Source organism: Entelurus aequoreus, linkage group LG04 (genome assembly GCF_033978785.1).
Source record: "Entelurus aequoreus isolate RoL-2023_Sb linkage group LG04, RoL_Eaeq_v1.1, whole genome shotgun sequence".
Lineage (NCBI taxonomy): Eukaryota > Metazoa > Chordata > Actinopteri > Syngnathiformes > Syngnathidae > Entelurus > Entelurus aequoreus.
In genome coordinates, this window is record NC_084734.1 from 88,601,215 (window position 1) to 88,623,643 (window position 22,429).

General features: G+C 40.3%; 1 protein-coding gene across 3 annotated transcripts in view; it reads right to left on the reverse strand.

Moving 5' to 3' along the window:
• Nucleotides 1–22,429, reverse strand: part of rgs14b (regulator of G protein signaling 14b) — a 35,524-nt gene that overhangs the window by 4,677 nt on the left and 8,418 nt on the right. For all 3 annotated transcript variants that reach the window (XM_062045943.1, XM_062045941.1, XM_062045944.1), the window contains exons 2-12: nt 12,674–12,695; nt 12,383–12,534; nt 12,201–12,293; nt 10,391–10,534; nt 10,129–10,305; nt 9,936–10,014; nt 9,755–9,846; nt 8,144–8,362; nt 7,892–7,968; nt 4,501–4,627; nt 1,437–1,518 (exon numbers count right to left, since the gene is read on the reverse strand). In XM_062045943.1, coding sequence (XP_061901927.1) covers nt 1,437–1,518; nt 4,501–4,627; nt 7,892–7,968; nt 8,144–8,362; nt 9,755–9,846; nt 9,936–10,014; nt 10,129–10,305; nt 10,391–10,534; nt 12,201–12,293; nt 12,383–12,534; nt 12,674–12,695 — 1,264 coding nt within the window. The remainder of the gene's footprint in view (nt 1–1,436; nt 1,519–4,500; nt 4,628–7,891; nt 7,969–8,143; nt 8,363–9,754; nt 9,847–9,935; nt 10,015–10,128; nt 10,306–10,390; nt 10,535–12,200; nt 12,294–12,382; nt 12,535–12,673; nt 12,696–22,429) is intronic.

Genomic DNA, 22,429 nt, shown 5'->3' on the forward strand with positions numbered 1-22,429 from the left:
TTAGAATTAAACATGTCGGGCAAAGCGAGACCAGCTTGCTAGTAAATAAATACAATTTTAAAAATAGAGGCAGCTCACTGGTAAGTGCTGCTATTTTTAGAACAGGCTAGCGGGCTACTCATCTGGTCCTTACGGGCAACCTGGTTCCCGCGGGCACCGCGTTGGTGACCCCTGCTATAGACAGTGTGTGAAACTGAGGTGAGGATCACTGATATGAAGTGAAGTTTGTTCTGGTGTCTTAGCAGTAGGCAAGTGAGGTGTGTGGTCTTGACGTGGCATTCCATTCAACAAACCAAATGCAACCAGACACTTCAGTATCACAGAGAAGAAACACAAGAGTAAGAGAAAGATAAATGCACAGACAGTAATGTGAGAAAAACTAGGACAGTGAAAAGACTTTCTTGCCCCCTAGCCAAGAAACGCTGTTAGTTTTTAAAATCCAATGTACAAACAATGCACAGAAAGCCATGGCCACAATACTAGTTGCATTAAACAGAAGAAAAACAACATACCATACACATTATGGGTATGGTACGTCATACTTGCCAACCTCGAGACCTCCAATATCGGGAGGTGGGGGGAAGGTGGTGGGGCTTGGTTATTTACAGCTAGAATTCACCAACTCGAGTATTTCATATATATATATATATATATATATATATATATATATATATATATATATATATATATATATATATATATGAAATACTTGACTTTTAGTGAATTATAGCTATATATATATATATATTTTTATATATATATATATATATATATATATATATATATATATATATATATATATATATATATATATATATATATATATATATATATATATATATATATATATATATATATATATATTTATTTTATTTACATAAAAGAAATACTTGAATTTTAGTGTTCCGGTGGCGATCCATTAGATGGCAGTATTGTCCTGTTTAACTTCTCCGTTCATGATGAGTATATCATTTCGGCCACCGTGTTCAATGGAGAAGTCTGTTCTACATATTTACAGGCAACATACACCTTCCCCTTCCAACTGTCCTGGATGAACTGAAATTCTTGTTTCCATTCGTTTGAATTCGTTAGGCAAGCTGTTTATATTGTGGGAAAGCGGACGTGAGAACAGGCTGTCCCCACTCAGTCTCAGGTCCGCATTGAGCTGGAGGGGGCGTGGCCTCCAGCTCCGGCTGAATACCGGGAGTTTGTCGGGAGAAAATCTCTGCCGGGAGGTTGTCGGGAGAGGCGCTGAATACCGGGATTCTCCCGCTAAAAACGGGAGGGTTGGCAAGTATGTGGTACGTTCTTTTATCAGCCATTTATTACTTTATTTTTACCATAATGTTGTGTTTGCAAAAATTAGCAACAGTCAAACTCCTCCTGCAAACAAAAGTCAAATAAGCCTAAAAAAATTTATAGAATTGACAATATACCTTTGACTCTTTCAAGCCGTAGCATCTTATTGGCCAGTCTGAACACATTAGTGTTCATGTTCACAGCCTCATCACTTCCAACCTACGACAACAAAATGACAAAGAAGTTTCAGTGGTCACAGTGGAATTACAGCTTTATGATGATCATTAATAGGCACACTGCTGACTTACAACCTTCAGTTAGCAAAGATATATATACCTGGGGCCGTACTTATCAAGCTTCTTAGAATGACTCCTAAGAAGTCTGCTAAGAGTTGACTTAAGAGTAAATAAATTCTTCGCTGAAAGCTGCACTTAAAAGTTAGTTATCAAGCGTCTTACTCACACTTTCAGCGAAGTGTAGGACTGAATCTTAAGTGTCACACTCAGAGCTGAATTACGACATTACTATGTGCCGTAAACGCAATTTTAGGTGACGTCATTTCTGTGTCCATAGAAATGACCAATCACGGAAGGGAATCCGTTGTCTAAGAATAAAGAAATATCTTGGAAATATTTAAGTGGACAATTGGAGTGTATATTTTGACAATAAACTACAAAATAATACAAAACAAACTAGTCCCCGCCGGCACTCACGCTACCGCTCCCTCTCTTCTCTCGCCCACACACTCACTGACGTCACTCACCTCACGGCCACACACATACGCTACTCTCATAACATTTTCTTTCCAATTCATTAATTAGGCAACTAATTTGAAACTGGTGTGGGTGGCTCTATATATACTAGCCCACTGCAGACACATGCAGAAATCAACAAGGAATCGAAAAGTATTAAATCTGTGACAAAAATAATATCCGCTCTGTCTAAACGATACCGTTTGATCAGCTGCTCGTCATCAAAAAAAACAAAACATTGTTCCGTTCCCTGAACGTTCGCGCACGTCTCTCTCGCCTCAGTGCCATCCCCTGCTGGCAACTCCTAACCACTTAAGACACCTCTGAAGGTCTCTTAAATATCGTGGAGAGTAGGAGTGATTCTTAGACTTAAGAACGTTGATAAAAAGCTTTTATTCTTAAGTTTGAGAGTAGGACTAAATTTCGCAAATTCTCAGGACTTAAGTGGAAAATGGCACTCTAAGAAGCTTGATAAGTACGGCCCCTGGGCGCTTATAGAAAAAATCTAAATCATGATTAAGTGAACCTTCTACCTCTATTTCAGTTTATGCATCATAATCCCACTCTCAATGACTCTACTTTTAAGTCGACGTTAAAAACAACAACGTGTTTAAACAACTGGGACATAATTCCCTTATGGCACAACCTACTAGGACTGGGCGATATGGCCTTTTATTAATATCTCAATATTTTTAGGCCATGCCACGATACACGATATATATCTCGATATTTTGCCTTAGCCTTGAATGAACACTTGATGCATATAATCACAGCAGTATGATGATTCTATGTGTCTACATTAAAACATTCTTCTTCATACTGCATTAATATATGCTTATTTTAGACTTTCATGCAGAGAGGGAAATCACAACTAAGTCAATTTAGCAAAAGTGTATTTATGAAACAGTTATTAAGCAGTGGCACAAACATTCATGTCATTTCCAAAACAAGAAAGTGCAAGATTGTCAGAGACATTTTAAAACAAGCTATTAGTGCACTTTTGTGCATGATGTCACTAAGATGACATATCAAAACACTAAATTAAAGTGCACTTTTTGTACAGATCGCCACTACAATAGTTTAAAACAAATAAAGTGCACTTTTGTGCATGATGTCACTAAGATGACATATCAAAACACTAAATTAAAGGCCTACTGAAATGAATTTTTTTTATTTAAACGGGGATAGCAGATCCATCTTATGTGTCATACTTGATCATTTTGCGATATTGCCATATTTTTGCTGAAAGGATTTAGTATAGAACAACGTCGATAAAGTTCGCAACTTTTGGTCTCTGATAAGCCTTTAAGCTAAAACCTTTAGCATATCTGGAATAAAATTATGGAATGGATTAACCAAAGAAATCAAACAAAGCACCAATATGATTCAGTTTAAGAGACTGTTCAAACTAGTGTTCACAAAGTACACAGAAGAACAAATATGAAGAACATCTTGAACCCTTTTTTTTTTTTTAGATAAATTATTTATGTATTTAATATTTGTTAACTATGGTATATTACAAACCCCGTTTCCATATGAGTTGGGAAATTGTGTTAGATGTAAATATAAACGGAATACAATGATTTGCAAATCCTTTTCAACCCATATTCAGTTGAAAATGCTACAAAGACAACATATTTCATGTTCAAACTCATAAACTTTTTTTTTTTTTTGCAAATAATAATTAACTTAGAATTTCATGGCTGCAACACGTGCCAAAGTAGTTGGGAAAGGGCATGTTCACCAGTGTGTTACATGGCCTTTCCTTTTAACAACACTCAGTAAAGGTTTGGGAACTGAGACGACACATTTTTGAAGCTTCTCAGGTGGAATTCTTTCCCATTCTTGCTTGATGTACAGCTTAAGTTGTTCAACAGTCCGGGGGTCTCCCTTCTGCTATTTTAGGTGCCACACATTTTCAATGTCTGGACTACAGGCAGGCCAGTCTAGTACCCGCACTCATTTACTATGAAGACACGTTGATGGAACACGTGGCTTGGCATTGTCTTGCTGAAATAAGCAGGGGCGTCCATGGTAACGTTGCTTGGATGGCAACAAAACCTGTATGTTTATCAGTTTGAACATCAAATATGTTGTCTTTGTAGCATATTCAACTGAATATGGGTTGAAAATGATTTGCAAATCATTGTATTCCGTTTATATTTACATCTAACACAATTTCCCAACTCATATGGAAACAGGGTTTGTATTTATAAATTATTTATTTATTCACTGTTCTGTTCGAGAACAAGGAAATGGGATAAAATTGCTATGGTATGAAAAGGGGTAGGACTAAATAAGCTCAGCTTCTTCTTACTCTTTGGACGTTCTGTAATGAAACAACTGAAAATATGTGATGCTTTACATTGTATCGTATGCATATCTCAAATAAACTGAAACCGAACTGAACATCAGTTTATCATAGCTACATAGATACAGAAATACTTACAATAGTGACGTGGGCCTCGTGAGGCTTTAGACTATGTTTCTGTAAGACAGTTGACAGCGCATCTTGCAGTGTCTTACTGGACTTTGCCATTATACCCCCAGTCTTACCCGTAAAGGCATTTTCCAGTCTGAAACACACAAGCAAAGGCTAAAAAAACTAAAACATGTGTGACAGCAACATCATATTCAAATCAGTCACAGAATAATTAAAATAATTCACATTTACTACATTGCAAATTACGGAAATCATTACTGAATCAATGTTAGGTGTTAAAACATGGACTTCCCCCCAAAAGTAAGGGGTGCCATGTTAAAGGGTCTGCACTAGGGCTGCAACAACTAATCCATTATAAAAATAGTTGGCGATTCATTTAGTCATCGATTCGTTGGATCTATGCTATGCGCATGCGCTGAGGCTACGTTTATTTTATGTTATGTATTTTATTTTTTTTACCTTTATTTATAAACTGCAACATTTACAAACAGCTGAGAAGCAACAATCAAAATAATAGGGGTGTAACGGTATGTGTATTTGTATCGAACCGTTTCGGTACGGGGGTTTCAGTTCGGTGCGGAGGCGCACCGAACGAGTTTCCACACGGACATATTAAGTAGCGTACTGCACGTTGTGTAAACAATACTCAAAATGCCAGACATCTGAGGCATTTAAGAAACTCCGCCCTGACAGCTCCGCAAAAGAGGACATGTCCGGTGAAAAGAGGACGTATGGTCAGTCTATAGTAGCCCGTTAGCTGCTAGCATGCTAGCAAAAGAGGACATGTCCGGTGAAACCGATCGCTGCGACCGGGCTAGGATAGACTGACCATACGTCCTCTTTTCACCGGACATGTCCTCTTTTGCGGGGCGGTGTTTCTTAAATGCCTCAAAAGTCCGGCATTTTGAGTTATGGTTGCGTGTATTAACAACGTACGTTCTGAACTAACAAAGGTCTTAACTCATTCTCTTTCTATGCCACATCAATATGGAATGCACTCCCAACAGGTGTAAAAGAAAGAGCATCTCTATCCTCCTTCAAAACCGCACTAAAAGAACACCTCCAGGCAACTACAACCCTAAACTAACACCCTCCCTTCCACATAATACCTCTTCGGATTATAAATAATCAAATGTAAACAATCAAATGTAGACACTTTTTCTTATACTTTCTGATGTCTCTATGTCCACTAGTTGCTGTACATATCCTACCAAGTCAGTCCTACACTGTTTCAATATCCATTTCTCCGATGATGCAGTTGTTGATGCTGATTGTTGATGACTGAAGTGTTGATACCAACCAAACCTAACCCCCCCCCCATATCCCACACCCCGGATTGTAAATAATGTAAATAATTCAATGTATATACTCTGATGATTATCTTGTGTGATGACTGTATTACGATGTTAGTATATATTTGATAGTATATATCTGTATCATGAATCAATTTAAGTGGACTCCGACTTAAACAAGTTGAAAAACTTATTCGGGTGTTACCATTTAGTGGTCAATTGTACGGAATATGTACTTCACTGTGCAACCTACTAATGAAAGTTTCAATCAATCAATCAGGGTTAAGAAGGGGTTAAAAACTAAAATAATTGTGCGCGCAGCAGCATTGGTGAGGGAGGGGCAGAGACAGAGAGCGAGAGAGTTATGATAAACGCGCATGCGTCGCCAGGCTCTGCTTTTTATCCATAGATTTATCAGATTTAATTTTTCATTATCTATAGCAGGGGTGTCAAAAGTGTGCATTTTTGTAACATTTTCCTTGTTACAAAGGGCCTAGAATGGATCCATTCTAGGCCCCATCCTGTTTTCCTTGTACATTCTCCCTCTTGGAGAGATTTTTAAGAAACATGGAGTGTCTTATCACTTTTATGCAGATGACTGCCAAATGTATATGCCAATTTCAAAAGGCCCCGGCCCCCTGACACGCCTTCTCAACTGTCTATGTGATGTCAAGGCTTGGTTAGCCCAGAATTTTTTAATAATGAATGAGGGAAAAACGGAAATTTCAGTTTTTGGTCCGGTCCTCATTGACTTGGGACCATTGCAAAATGATGTGCGTCCCAAAGTCACCAGCCTTGGCGTCACCATAGACAGCCATTTTAAATTTGACTAACAAGTCAATGGCGTTTTAAAATCGTGTTTTTATCATCTTCGTCTTTTAGCAAAGGTAAAACCATTTTTATCTTTTAACCTTTTTGAACAAGTGGTGCATGCTTTTATTTCAAGTGGCCTGGACTACTGCAATGCACTTTATGCTGGCATTAGCCAAAAAGCTCTCTCCCGGTTGCAGTTAGTCCAGAAGGCGGCAGCACGACTTTTAACAGGGGCCAGGAAACGCCAGCATATAACCCCAATTCTTCGGAGTTTGCACTGGCTCCCCGTTCATTTTACAATTGATTTTAAATCCTTGCTGTTTGCTTTTAAAGCTTTACATGGACTGGCACCTCAGTATATCTCGGACCTCATCCAAATTTACACTCCTGCGCACGCTCTGAGGTCCGAGAGCCAGCTCCAGCTCGTGGTGCCCAGGACGAGACTTAAAACCAGGGGAGACAGGGCCTTCTCTGTGGTCGGCCCTAAACTCTGGAACACTCTGCACCTCCATGTTCAAACTGCTTCCACAGTGGAGTGTTTTAAGTCTCGTCTTAAGACCCACTTTTATTCTTTGGCTTTTAACACTAGGTGAGTTGTGTGGTCTTCTGTCCTCTGTTGTCCTCTGTGTTTTTTTTTAATCAATTTTGATGTCTATTTTACTGTTTTAATTGGTTTTACCCTTTAAAATCGTTTTTAATCATATTTATTTTTTATATTGTCTCTGTATTGGTTTTCTATTCATTTATTCTTTGTTTTTATTCAGTCAATGGTGTAGCATAATATTGTTTTTAATATTGTTTTTAATATTGTTTTTAACATGGCTGTGCAGCACTTTGGAAACATTCTTGTTGTGTAAATGTGCTATATAAATAAAGTGGATTGTTTTATTTGGCAAGTTGAAAGAACATGGCGCCAGTATGCTCTTTTTTTTTCAATAAAATACTGGAAAGGATAGAAATGTAGTTTATGTCTCTTTTATCCGATTATTAATCGAAGTAATAATCGGCAGATTAATCGATTATCAAAATAGTTGTTCGTTGCAGCCCTAGTCTGCGCAAACCTTCTCGGGTGAGCAAGAGTTATTGAAAAAATATATGTGTGTGAGTATGAATGTTGTCTCTGTGTTGGCCCTGTGATGAGGTGGCAACTTGTCCAGGGTGTACCCGGCCTTCCGCACGAGTGCAACTGGGACAGGCTCCAGCACCCCCCCGCGAGCCCGAGAAGGACAAGCGGTATAAAATGGATGGAAGGATGTAAAAATAAAAAAAAAGTGCCAAGGAAGTTGACTCACACAAACGTCACCCGAAGCTCAAGCAAGACCTGCTGATCTCTCAGCACAGCGCAGTCCTGATCCAGTGATAATGGTTGCTGCGGCAGACACAGAATTTGACTTTCAGAGATGGCGTCATTCACTAAGGCTTCATTTCAAGTTAGTGACGCATGGAGAAGGAAGTCATCGCATAACGGCTGTTGCTGAGCAAATTTGGGGAAAAGGTCAAAGGACACCAGTCGTGTGTTTAAGGCAGCGTGGCCAAGCACTCACTTTGTCCTTGCCATGAAGGTAAATGATGACATCTTTCAACGAGAAGCCTCTCTTCTCACAAAGGCCGGACAGCATGTCTCTGATGGGCACGCCATTACGCGTTGGCACCAGCGAGGCACTACCATCAGGCAGGTAGACGCAGCAGTAGCCACCTTCCATCCCACAGCGTCCTCCAAGGACACCAGCCTGCTCTGGGGAGCGAGGACTTGCTTGGCCATTCTTAAGTGTACATACAAAATAGTTTTAAACAATCAATATTTAGACTTAAAGGCCTACTGAAATGAATTGTTTTTATTTAAACGGGAATAGCAGATCCATTCTATGTGTCATACTTGATCATTTTGCGATATTGCCATATTTTTGCTGAAAGGATTTAGTAGAGAAAATCGACGATAAAGTTCGCAACTTTTGCTCGCTGATAAAAAAAAGCCTTGCCTGTACCGGAAGTAGCGTGACGTCACAGGAGCTAGTATTCCTCACAATTCCCCATTGTTTACAATGGAGCGAGAGAGATTCGGACCGACAAAGCGACGATTACCCCATCAATTTGAGCGAGGATGAAAGATTCGTAGATGAGGAACATTACAGTGAAGGACTTGAGAGGCAGTGATGGACGCATCTTTTTTCGCTCTGACCGTAACTTAGGTACAAGCTGGCTCATTGGATTCCACACTCTCTCCTTTTTCTATTGTGGATCAGGGATTTGTATTTTAAACCACCTCGGATACTATATCCTCTTGAGCACGCGAAATGGACATTTAAAGTGACTTTTATCCCCACGACAATACATCGGTGACACACTTAGCTACTGAGCTAACGTGATAGCATCGTTCTCAAATGAAGATAGAAACAAAAGAAATAAACCCCTGACTGGACGGATAGACAGAAGATCAACAATACTATTAAACCATGTACATGTAACTACACGGTTAATAATTCTCAGCCTGGTAAGGCTTAACAATGCTGTTGCTAACGACGCTAAGGCTAACTTAGCAACTTAGCAACCGGACCTCACAGAACTATGATAAAAACATTAGCGCTCCACCTACGCCAGCCAGCCCTCATCTTCCCATCAACAGCCGTGCTCACCTGCATTCCAGCGATCGACGGCGCGACGAAGGACTTCATCCGTGGGTTTGGCGGCAAGCATCGGCTAGGCGTAGTAAGTAGTCCTTGTTGTGTTGCTGTAAGTATTGTACTTAGCCGCTAATACACCGATCGATCCCACCTACAACGTTCTTCTTTGCAGCCTCCATTGTTCATTAAACAAATTGCAAAAGATTCACCAACACAGATGTCCAGAATACTGTGGAATTTTGTCAAAGAAAACAAGAGGTTTTTGTATCGGGTCGATGGGGTACAACCACTTCCGTGGATTTTGTGACGTCACGCGCATAAATCATATCCAAAGGAGTTTTTCAACCGGAAGTGTGGCGGGAAATTTAAAATGTCACTTTATAAGTTAACCCGGCCGTATTGGCATGTGTTGCAATGTTAAGATTTCATCATTGATATATAAACTATCAGACTGCGTGGTCGCTAGTAGTGGCTTTCAGTAGGCCTTTAATTCTCAACATGCCTTTATGTTTAAACATCTTAAGATGTAATGACCTCTATTGTCCTGTAGAGGGAGGCAAGCTCCACATTACTGCTCGACTTCACAGCCTTTCTGACAGAAGGGGAAACATTGCTTTGGGACATATCTGTGGAGATGAGGCAAAGAAAAAAACCAAAGAATGATTTCCAAAAGGTCTGACTTGGATGCACAAGCTCTACAAAAAGCAGGCCCCACCTCCCCAGGATCCTCTTTTCTGTTGCTGCTTATCCAAGGAGAGCTTGCCACCTGGAAAACTGCTGCAGTGTGACTTGCCCTGTTTGAGAATGTAATATTATTACAAGACTATTAAAACTCATATCTTAAATCAGTTATGTAAACAAAATCACTGACATTCTTTAATTAAATTTCCTTTCCTGCCTGATGCTACCTTTTTATCACTTAAATTTGGGCTTCTGGAGGCCACATCCTCCCAGGATATTGTGCGGAAAGGTTGTGCGGAGTGCTGAGGTAAACGTTTGCCTTCTACACTTGCCAAGGTGCAGCTATGGTAGAGGGACGAGTGCACAAAGCGTCTGTAGCTGTCCATCTTCATCAACTTAAAGATCTGGAACACACGAGGGGGAAATTTAAAAAAAAACGCCGGACAACTATGAGTCCTTGTTGGCTTCTGGGAGTGTGTCCAAACAGACCTGTGCTTGAGCCTTGTCAAACATCTCAGGCGTGGGTTGTTCCAAGTCTTTTTTGTCTGTCCTGGCTGTGTCATCAATGTTGACCGAGTGGGGAGCCTTCTCAGACAAGTACATTTCATAGATGGAGCGAGCTTCTGCCTTTAGCTGGAAATACCACCCTTTCATCAGGGATACTCTCCTTAAAGTGTGAATCTAACTTGAAACTAGGGCTGCAACAACTAATCGATTATAAAAATAGTTGCCGATTAATTTAGTCATCGATTCGTTGGATCTATGTTATGCGCATGCGCAGAGGCTTTTAAAAAAAAAAAATTTTTTTTTTTTTTTTTTCAATAAATCTTTATTTATAAACTGCAACTAGGGATGTCCGATAATGGCTTTTTGCCGATATCCGATATGCCGATATTGTCCAACTCTTTAATTACCGATACCGATATCAACCGATATATACAGTCGTGGAATTAACACATTATTATGCCTAATTTGGACAACCAGGTATGGTGAAGATAAGGTACTTTTTAAAAAAATGAATCAAATAAAATAAGATAAATAAATTAAAAACATTTTCTTGAATAAAAAAGAAAGTAAAACAATATAAAAACAGTTACATAGAAACTAGTAATTAATGAAAATTTGTAAAATTAACTGTTAAAGGTTAGTACTATTAGTGGAGCAGCAGCACGCACAATCATGTGTGCTTACGGACTGTATCCCTTGCAGACTGTATTGATATATAATGTAGGAACCAGAATATTAATAACAGAAAGAAACAACCCTTTTGTGTGAATGAGTGTGAATGAGTGTAAATGGGGGAGGGAGGTTTTTTGGGTTGGTGCACTAATTGTAAGTGTATCTTGTGTTTTTTATGTGGATTTAATTTTTTTAAAAAATATTAAAAAAAGATACTGATAATAAAAAAAACGATACCGATAATTTCCGATATTACATTTTAACGCATCTCTAACTGCAACATTTACAAACAGCTGAGAAACAATAATCAAAATAAGTATGGTGCCAGTATGCTGTTTTTTTTAAATAAAATACTGGAAAGGATAGAAATGTACACTACCGTTCAAAAGTTTGGGGTCACCCAAACAATTTAGTGGAATAGCCTTCATTTCTAAGAACAAGAATAGACTGTCGAGTTTCAGATGAAAGTTCTCTTTTTCTGGCCATTTTGAGCGTTTAATTGACCCCACAAATGTGATGCTCCAGAAAGTCAATCTGCTCAAAGGAAGGTCAGTTTTGTAGCTTCTGTAACGAGCTAAACTGTTTTCAGATGTGTGAACATTACTGCACAAGGGTTTTCTAATCATCAATTAGCCTTCTGAGCCAATGAGCAAACACATTGTACCATTAGAACACTGGAGTGATAGTTGCTGGAAATGGGCCTCTATACACCTATGTAGATATTGCACCAAAAACCATACATTTGCAGCTCGAATAGTCATTTACCACATTAGCAATGTATAGAGTGTATTTCTTTCAAGTTAAGACTAGTTTAAAGTTATCTTCATTGAAAAGTACAGTGCTTTTCCTTCAAAAATAAGGACATTTACATGTGACCCCAAACTTTTGAACGGTAGTGTAGTTTGTCTCTTTTATCCGATTATTAATCGATTAATCGAAGTAGTAATCGACAGATTAATCGATTATCAAATTAATCGTTAGTTGCAGCCCTACTTGAAACACGATTCACTTTAATCTGATGACATTTTCTTGACTATAATTAGGGTTATCCAATTTGCTTACTGCAACTACATCACCACACCCGAGTTAAATATCAAAAAGGGAGGGAAATCAGTCATACCTCCTCCAGTGACGTGGCTGAGATCTTCCTGAACTTTTCACATGACTGCCAGAATAAAATGTTCTCCACACTCACCTCAGATCTCAGAAAGGCCTGCAGACAAATACATTATAGGCACACCTACCAAGTGAGAGTTAAAAAAAACAAAAAACAAAAAAAAGTCTGTTTTAGTATTATCTTACAGTAAAATAGCTGACGCCACAGGGGTCTTCCAGGAGCTTTTCAAAGGAGACAGCCCAGCTTAACACACTGTTAGCTGGGCTGGCCTCTCCGCCTGGGGTCGCAGGGAGGCTGGAGCTGCTGCCTGCACTGCTCCGTGCAGACATATTCAACTCTGTATATAGCCAGAAAACATACACCTATTTACCCGCACAGCTGACTGTGACCAAGAATGAGACTGCGATATGATTTTGTTGCATGCATGGGCTTGTTCCACTCCAGGGTTGGTAGACATGTTGACATTTCATGCTCACCTCCATCTGACATGGCGAGGCTCTGTTAAGAGAAAGTGAAATATATAAAAATCATTATCTATGTCAGAGGTTCTCAAACTTTTTTCACCAAGTACCCTCCTAATGACCAACATTAAAAAACAGTAGCGTAGTAGGTCTAAACATTCATTAAAAACAATGCAGAGACTTTTTTAACAAGTATATTTAATAGGTTTGTCCACTGTAACATTATACACAGTTTGAGTTTGAATATTTAATCAAGAGATTATTTGGTGTACCACTAGATAAGAGTGGTACGCATACTACAGTTTGTGAATCAATAATCTAGGAAATTACTAGGGTGGTACAACAAAATAACGGAGTAATTCGAATTTAATAGCCATTTCAGAAAATGAGAATAAAGGACTCATTGATTTTAGGCCCATCTCTATCGTTTCTAGTAGCACAGTTGCACAAAAATCAAAGGCCCTTGAATTTGTACAATTTGATCAAAATAACACCTATCAATCAAAGTTTACTTATATAGCCCTTTATCACAAATGTCTCAAAGGGCTGCACAAGCCACAACGACATCCTCGGCTCAGATCCCCAATCAGGGCAATAAAAAAACTCAAACCAATGGGAACAACAAGAAACCTTGGAAGGGACCACATATGTGGGGACCCGCCCCTGGGTGACCAGAGCAATAGATGCAGTGTGGATACGGTTAATAATGTGAGAGTCCAGTCCATAGTGAGGCCAGCAGGGGATCATCTTGTATGTAGACATGTCAGGGCTCAGAGACGTCACGGACTGATGCATAAGGAGTGGTCCACCCCGGGTCCCGACTTCATAATGTGAAAGACCAGTCCATCCACCAGCAGGGGATAATCTTGAATGGAGACAAGTCAGCAGCGCAGAGACGTCACCAACTGATGCAAAGAGCAGTGGTCCATCCTGGGTCCCAACTTTGAACAGCTAGCGGACTCATCCGCGGAGGCTGATCCGTGGTCACCTGATAACTTCTCTACGCAGGAGAGGGAGGCAGAGCAGAAATAGACAGCAGATCAACTGGTCTAAAACGGGGTCTATTTAAAGGCTAGAGTATACAGATGAGTTTTAAGATGGGACTTAAATGCTTCTACTGAGGTAGCATCTCTAACTGTTACCGGCAGAAAACGCTCTATAGCCCGCAGACTTATTTTGGGCTCTGGGAATCACTAGTAAGCCGGAGTTCTTAGAACACAGATTTCTGGCCGAGACATATGGTACAATACAATCAGCAAGATAGGCTTGAGCTAGACCGTGTAGTATTTTATACGTAAGTAGTAAAACCTTAAAGTTGCATCTTAAGTGCACAGGAAGCCAGTGCAGGTGAGCCAGTATAGGCGTAATATGATCAAACTTTCTTTCTCAAAAGTCTTGCAGCCGCATTTTCTACCAACTGTAATCTTTTAATGCTAGACATAGGGAGATGTGAAAATAATACTTTACAGTAATTGAGGCGAGATGTAACAAACGCATGAATAATGATCTCAGCATTGGTGGACAAAATGGGATGAATTTTAGCGATATTACGGTGATTAAAAAAGGCTGTTTTAGTAACACTCTTAATGTGTGACTCAAACGAGAGAGTTGGGTGGAAGATAATACCCAGATTCTTTACCGAGTCGCTTTGTGTAATTGTTCGACTGTCAAATGTTAAAGTGGTTTTATTAAATAGGTGTCGGTGTCTAGCAGGATCGATAATCAGCATTTCCGTTTTCTTAACGTTGAGTTGCAAAAAGTTAGCGGACATCCATTGTTTTAATTTCATTAAGACACGCCTCCAGCTGACTACAATCTGGCGTGTTGGTCAGCTTTAGGGGCATGTAGAGTTGGGTGTCATTAGCATAACAGTGAAAGCTAACACCGTATTTGATGTCACCGAGCAGCAGCATGTAGATGCTGAAGAATGTAGGGCCAAGAACCGAACCCTGTGGAACTCCGCACGATACTTTAACATACTCTGAGGTCACATTGTTTTTGGAAACGCACTGCATCCTGTCATCCTTTTCTTGGTTTAACTCCTATTTTAATAAGTCTGACATACCAATACGTGTTTTGAAACGTTCTAATAAAATGTTATGATCGACTTTATCGGAAGCAGCGTTAAGATCAAGTAGCAGCAACATGGATGATGCATCAGCATCCATAGTTAGCAATAGATCATTAGTCATGTTTGCGAAGGCTGTCTCCGTAGAGTGATTTGCCCTGAAACCGGACTGAAAGGGTTCACAGAGTTTGTTAGACGCTTAGTGTTCATTTAGCTGCTGTGCAACAATTTTTCAGAGGATTTTCGAGGTAAAGGGAAGGTGGCACACCGGCCGGTAGTTTACCATGAGGTCATGATCGAGGTTAGGTCTTTTGAGCAGAGGATGAATAATCACAGAATGATACAAAAACAGTGCCAGAGGAAAGTGATAAGTTAATAATATTTATCACTGATGGTTCAAATACTACAAACAGCTCCTTGATAAGTTACCCAGGATGAGGGTCAAGTAGACATGTGCTTTGTTTTGTCCCATTTACAAGTCGCAAGAGTTCCTCCAATGTTATTTCTTCAAAAAGGGAGAGATTATTTTGGAGGGCAATATCCGTCGTATATACATTCGTATCTGCGTTAATAGAAACCAGTTGGATCTGGGACTCGTTATCTTTAATCTCCTTTCTAATGAATGCTTTTTAGGGGCCTTTTTTAGCTTTAGCGGTGCTATACTATCAATGGCGTTGCGCAGGACCGCATTAATGTTGCGGCTGCTAAAGCATTGGTTATTTGTAGCTTGTTGACAATGAGTCAGAACTTAAAATTTTATAAAGTAATGATGCGTATAACTTTGGACCATAACTTTGGAGGAGGCGACACCCAGAACAATAACTAGGTCTATCGTATTACCGTTGCAATGCGTGGGTTCATTTATTATTTGTGTAAGACCACAGCTATCAATTATAGTCTGGAGCGCCACTAGGGTTGGGTATCGAGTATCGAGTATCGATTGGAACCGGGACTAACTTTCCGATTCTCCCGGAATCGTTCAAAAGTTTAAATTTCGATTCCTATTTTCGATACCAGTCCGCCGACCGGAAAAAAATATGTCTGCCGAACCGGAAGAAGAAGCCCCGGACACCAACAAAGAAGCGCCCACCGCCGGAAGTGTTAGCATAGCCGAGCGAGTCAGTCAAGCTCAAGCATGGATAGCGGGCGCCGGCGGTCGAAAGTGTGGCTTTACTTTACAAAAAAAATGAAATAACCGCGAAATAACAGAGCTCCATGTCCATCAAGAAAGGAGTGGAGAGAGAGCTGCAGATGTACCGGGACGCTCCACCGATACTTATGTCTGACGACCCTGCTGCATGGTGGTGGTCCGGTGGAACCAACAAAAGACTTATCCTTTGCTGTCATATCTCGCTTTCTCCTATTTATGCGTTCAAGCTTCTTCCACACCCAGCGAAGGTGTATTTTCCACAGCAGGAGACACTATCTGTCCAGAACGCTCACACATCCTGCCTGAACAAAAACTGTCTCTGATTTTATACTGTACCTGCTGCTAATCTGGACTGGGTTTTGCAAGTTGTTTCTCAGCTTTTCTGCACCAGGTTAGCCCATCAGTGGGAGCACGGTAACATTTTTAAGTACCTGCAGCATCATACACTTGTGTGTGTAAATGTGTTTTCATGAGGTTTTCAAAAATAAAGCTCTCTTGAGGAAAGTGTACCCCTGGGAAAATGTATTCATAATTTATAATATTTATATTCAAGTTCATATATTTGATATTTATATTCTAGTTGAAAACAGCCCTGTGAGGAATTTATAGTAAAGTTCATAAAAAGTTAATAGAATTAAAATTGATGGAGAATGTCAGACTATTTCATTGAGAAAGACTGTAGGTTAGCTAGCTCATTTAAAATATCCTAAACTTTTTTTTGACCCTGCCTCTTAAAAGAATCTGAATCGAGAATCGTCAGGAATCGGAATCGAAACAAAGAATCGGAATCGGAATCGGAATTGTTCGAATTCAAACGATACCCAACCCTAAGCGCCACACATGGAGGGTCTGACAGGGTATTCATATGGATATTAAAATCCCCCATTATATTATCTGCGTGCGTCACTAGATCAGCGGCAAACTCTGAAAATTCACTGATAAAGTCCGAATAGGGCCCAGGGGGGTGATAAAAATAGCCAGATAGAGAGGTAGCGGTGTGACAGACCTCATGGTAAGCACCTCAAATGATTTATATTTATTACTTAGGTTAGGTCTAAGGTTTTCATTGGCTATTAGTGCGACCCCTCCACCACACATTTTTATATACAAAACAACTTGTTGGTGTATGTAGAAACTTTAAATGCATGTTGGGTTCGGGGATACAAAAGAGAGTGAGATCAGCTGATACCATCACATGTTATAACTGTAAATTGTATCATATTTATGGTCAGAGCTATTGACGCTATGATCTAAAAAATGAACCATAAAATCACCTTACATTTTGGGAAGTAAACTAGTAGTGGGACTGACATCCATACATCCATCCATTTTCTACCGCTTATTCCTATTACTTTAAAATATTCAAAGGTCTCTAAATGATTTTTCATTTTAAAGGCCTACTGAAATGAAATGTTTTTATTTAAACGGGGATAGCAGATCCATTCTATGTGTCATACTTGATCATTTCGCGATATTGCCATATTTTTGCTGAAAGGATTTAGTAAAGAACATCGACGATAAAGTTCGCAACTTTTGGTCGCTGATAAAAAAAAGGCCTTGCCTGTACCGGAAGTAGCATGACGTCACAGGTTGAAAGGCTCCTCACATTTCCCCATTGTTTTGGATAGGATATGTTGGATAGGTCTTTTATTGTCATTGCACAAGTACAAGGAAACTTTGTTTTCAGCACAAACCCGTTCAAGATTAGACCAACAAACAGTGTACAGGGTTACAGAACAGGAACGCTGATGGGTCGCCACAAGGCGCCCCGTAAAAGATGGGGAAAAAGGTAAAACGCTGGGGAAGGATGAGTAAAAAAAATACAATCTAGACTGGGCTCCTTAGGGGGCCCAGTCTGGAGTGGGAAAAAACCTCCATAGCAAAGCACATATACATATTACAACATACATCTCGAGATATCTAGCAACAGAGGGAAGTGGCGGAGTAATGGTGGTAGGCCGCAGCTCTCGGCGCTGACCATCTTTCCATCACCCCTATGGGATTTGCGTCGAGGGTGTTTGGTTTGGGGGTTTGGGGGGTTGGGGGGGGTGTATGTGTGGCGTATATTTTTGTGGATGCATGTTGTTTGTATGTAAGCCTACAGTGTGTCTCTGTTCCGGGGCCTTGATTCTTGTGCAGCCGATAAGTCCAAAGTCAACAACAACAGGTGTGTGTCCATGAGAGACAAGAAGGGAGTTTGTTGTGTCTTCGCCGCACTGTCCTTCGGGAGAGTCTCCAAGCCAGGGAAACAATCCAAGTTAGAATGTTTTGTATGCGAGTGAAAATGAAAATTTGCTTTTCACTCTAAATTGTCTTTGACTTTTCAATGCAGCGAGAGCAATTCGGACCGAGAAAGCGACGATTACCCCATTAATTTGAGCGAGGATGAAAGATTTGTGGATGAGGAACGTGAGAGTGAAGGACTAGAGTGCAGTGCAGGACGCATCTTTTTTCACTCTGACCGTAACTTAGGTACAAGCTGGCTCATTGGATTCCACACTTTCTCCTTTTTCTATTGTGGATCACAGATTTGTATTTTAAACCACCTCAGATACTATATCCTCTTGAAAATGAGAGTCGAGAAGGCGAAATGGACATTCACAGTGACTTTTATCTCCACGACAATACATCGGCGAAACACTTTAGCTACGGAGCTAACGTGATAGCATCGGGCTTAACTGCATATAGAAACAAAAGAAATAAGCCCCTGACTGGAAGGATAGACAGAAAATCAACAATACTATTAAACCCTGGACATGTAACTACACGGTTAATGATTTCCAACCTGGCGAAGCTTAACAATGCTGTTGCTAACGACGCCATTGAAGCTAACTTAGCTACGGGACCTCACGGAGCTATGCTAAAAACATTAGCTATCCACCTACGCCAGCTCTCATCTGCTCATCAACACCCGTGCTCACCTGCGTTCCAGCGATCGACGGTGCGACGAAGGACTTCACCCGATCACCGATGCGGTCGGCGGCTAGCGTCGGATAGCGCGTCTGCTATCCAAATCAAAGTCCTCCTGCTTGTGTTGCTGCAGCCAGCTGCTAATACACAGATCCCACCTACAGCTTTCTTCTTTGCAGTCTTCATTGTTCATTAAACAAATTGCAAAAGATTCACCAACACAGATGTCCAGAATTTTGTGGAATTTTGCGATGAAAACAGAGCTTTTTATATTGGATACAATGTGTCCGAATACTTCCGTTTCCAACCATTGACGTCACACGCAAACCTCATCAAATCTAGACGTTTTCAACCGGAAGTTCCCCGGGGAATTTAAAATGTCACTTTATAAGTTAACCCGGCCGTATTGGCATGTGTTGCAATGTTAAGATTCCATCATTGATAAATAAACTATCAGACTGCGTGGTCGCTAGTAGTGGCTTTCAGTAGGCCTTTAAATCAACTTTATAATCAGCAAAACAACACATAAAGGCTCTGTAACAAATCAAGTAAATATTTAGCCTTTTTCATTATTCTCTTTTACAAAAACAGCAGATTTAATCGATCTAATCACTCCAAATCCGAGTTCATGGTTCTCGTCCCGAAAAGGGTGGAATGCCATATCCGGGTTGGGGAGGAGATCTTGCCCCAAGTGGAGGAGTTCAAGTACCTCAGAGTCTTGTTCACGAGTGAGGGAAAAGTGGATCGTGAAATCGACAGGCGGATCGGTGCAGCGTCTTCAGTAATGCGGACGCTGTATTGATCCGTTGTGGTGAATAAGGAGCTGTGCCGGAAGGCAAAGCTCTCAATTTACCGGTCGATCTACGTTCCCATCCTCACCTATGGTCATGAGCTTTGGGTTATGACCAAGAGGACAAGATCACGGGTACAAGCGGCCGAAATGAGCTTCCTCCGCCGGGTGGTGGGGCTCTCCCTTAGAGATAGGGTGAGAAGCTTTATTTGATTTGATTTTTATTAAGGATCCCCATTAGCTGGTTGCCTCAACAACCCACTAGTCTTCCTGGGGTCCACAATTCAATACAATTACAAGTAAAAGCATATAATTATAACTACACAATACAGAAAAAAATAAAAGCATCAATAAAAAAAACAAGGAAACAATTTACAGTCACAGAATAATAATTACCATATAAATATAACTACACAATATAAAACCAAACAAATCATCAATGAGCAAACTAATTTAAAAACTCAGATAAAATATTACTCTCTTTTTAAAAACCTGTTTACTTTCAATGCTGGTGAGAATTTGCGGCAGGTTATTCCAGAGCGATAAAGATCTATAAATAAAAGATTTCCGCAAAGCATTCTTCCTGGGACGAGGGAGTACAAAATGCCCCTCACTGGATGCCCTGGTATTGTGATTATGTATAGTGCTACTGTGAACTATTTGGGCCATGAGAAAAGCAGGAGTTTTACTACCGGTTACTGATTTGAACAATATAAGAGTATTAGCCAACAACCTGTTCTGCACTGTTAGCCAGGAAAGAGAAGCATGCATTTGGTTCACATTGGTTCTTAGTGAACAACCAAGAACCAGCCTTGCTGCCCTATTCTGGACAATCTGGAGCTTACTGATCTCACCACTTGCAGCAGACGCCCAGACTGTAGAACAATAGTCAATATGACACAAGACTAAACTCTTAACAATTTGACAAAGAAGAGGTGGATCAGCCAAACCAGCACATTTCCTGGAAATACCAACAGCCCTTCCCATCTTTGTAACTATATCACTGATATGATTTGACCAGGATAGAGTGCAGTCCAGCATCACTCCAAGGAGCTTGGCACTTCTGACCTGTTGAACTGTTGAAATACCTAGCCTCAAATCCAACTTTGGGTCACAAGATAACCCTTGCCTAGTCCCCAATATAATACTTTTTGTTTTTGAGGTGTTAAGGACAAGTCTGTTACATACTGTCCAGTCATGCACAGCTTTTAGTTCCTCACTCAATACTACATTAAGTACACTGCATGATGGTGCAGCATGATATAAGGTTGCATCATCAGCATAAAGAACCAATCTTGCACGCCCGGTAGCCCAAGGTAAATCATTGGTGAATATAGAAAAAAGTAAAGGTCTTAGGCAACTTCCCTGTGGAACACCACAATCCAAACTTCTGCTATTAGACAAGCTGCCATTAAGATACACCTGTTGTGATCTTGAGGACAAATAACTCTGTATCCACATTAAACTTGAAGTATTAAAACCATAACATTTAAGTTTCTCAATTAAAAGAGAGTGGTCAATCACGTCAAATGCAGCACTAAAATCTAACAGCACAGCTCCAACCAACATAGAATTATCTATAGCATTAAGCCAATCGTCCGTCATTTGTATAAAAGCCGTGGACGTAGAGTGGCCCGTTCTATATGCATGTTGAGAATCAGTTGCTAGCCCATTTGATTGAAAGTAAGCTTGAATTTGTGCATACACACATTTCTCCAGTATTTTACATAACCCAGGTAGGATGCTTATTGGTCTAGAATTGCCCTCATTGAAAGCCAATTTGGTATCCTTATGTAGAGGAGTAACCTTAGCCACCTTCCATATCTTTGGACACAGGCCCACTTGTAAACATTTATTAAAAATATGACAAACAGGCACTGATATGATACCAGCAGTCATTTTCAGTAATTTACTATCCAGGTTGTCTACACCAGCTACTTTGTTGTCAGGAAGAGAGTGTAGTAACCTCTCAACCTCACTGACTTCAACCTGATGAAAATTGAATTCACAGTCCTTATTATCCATTATAATATTCCTAATGAGGTCAGCTGATTTGTTGTTATTGGATATATGCATACCATGCCTTAATTGAGATACCTTGTCAACATAATAGTTATTAAAATGATTGGCAATGTCACATGGCTTAGTGAGTACCAACCCATTTGATTCCACAAAAGGTGTACAGACATTGTTCTTTCTACCCATGATTTCATTCAAAACATTCCATAAGTTTTTGCTATCATATCTCACATCATATAACCTCTGTTTGTAATATTCCCTTTTTTTCAGTTTGTTTAACTTTGTGACCTGGTTTCTTAAGGAACAGTACTTATGCCTGTCATCAATTAAACCAGAGTTGACGGAGGCTTTTTTAGCCATGTCTCTTTCTGTCATTAAACTTCTAAGTCCATTATCAATCCATGGGGCAGACTTAGTTTTGACAGAAAACTTCTTCAAAGGGGCATGCTTGTCCACAACACTCATGTACATTAACATAAATAAGTCCAGTGCAGCCTCAGGGTCTTCCTCACTGCACACCTCGTTCCAATTTAAACAGGATATTTCATCTCAAAGTAAAGTCGCTGCTCCTCCACATCGAGAGGAGCCAGATGAGGTGGTTCGGGCATCTGGTCAGGATGGCACCCGGACGCCTCCCTAAGGAAGTGTTTCGGGCACGTCCGACTGGTAGGAGGCCAAGGGGAAGACCCAGGACACGTTTGGGAAAACTATCTCTCCCGGCTGGCCTGGGAACACCTCGGGATCCCCCGGGAGGAGCTGCCCCCGCGACCTGACCTTGGATAAGCGGAAGAAGATGGATGGATGGATGGATCTAATCACTACTATCATTCATAT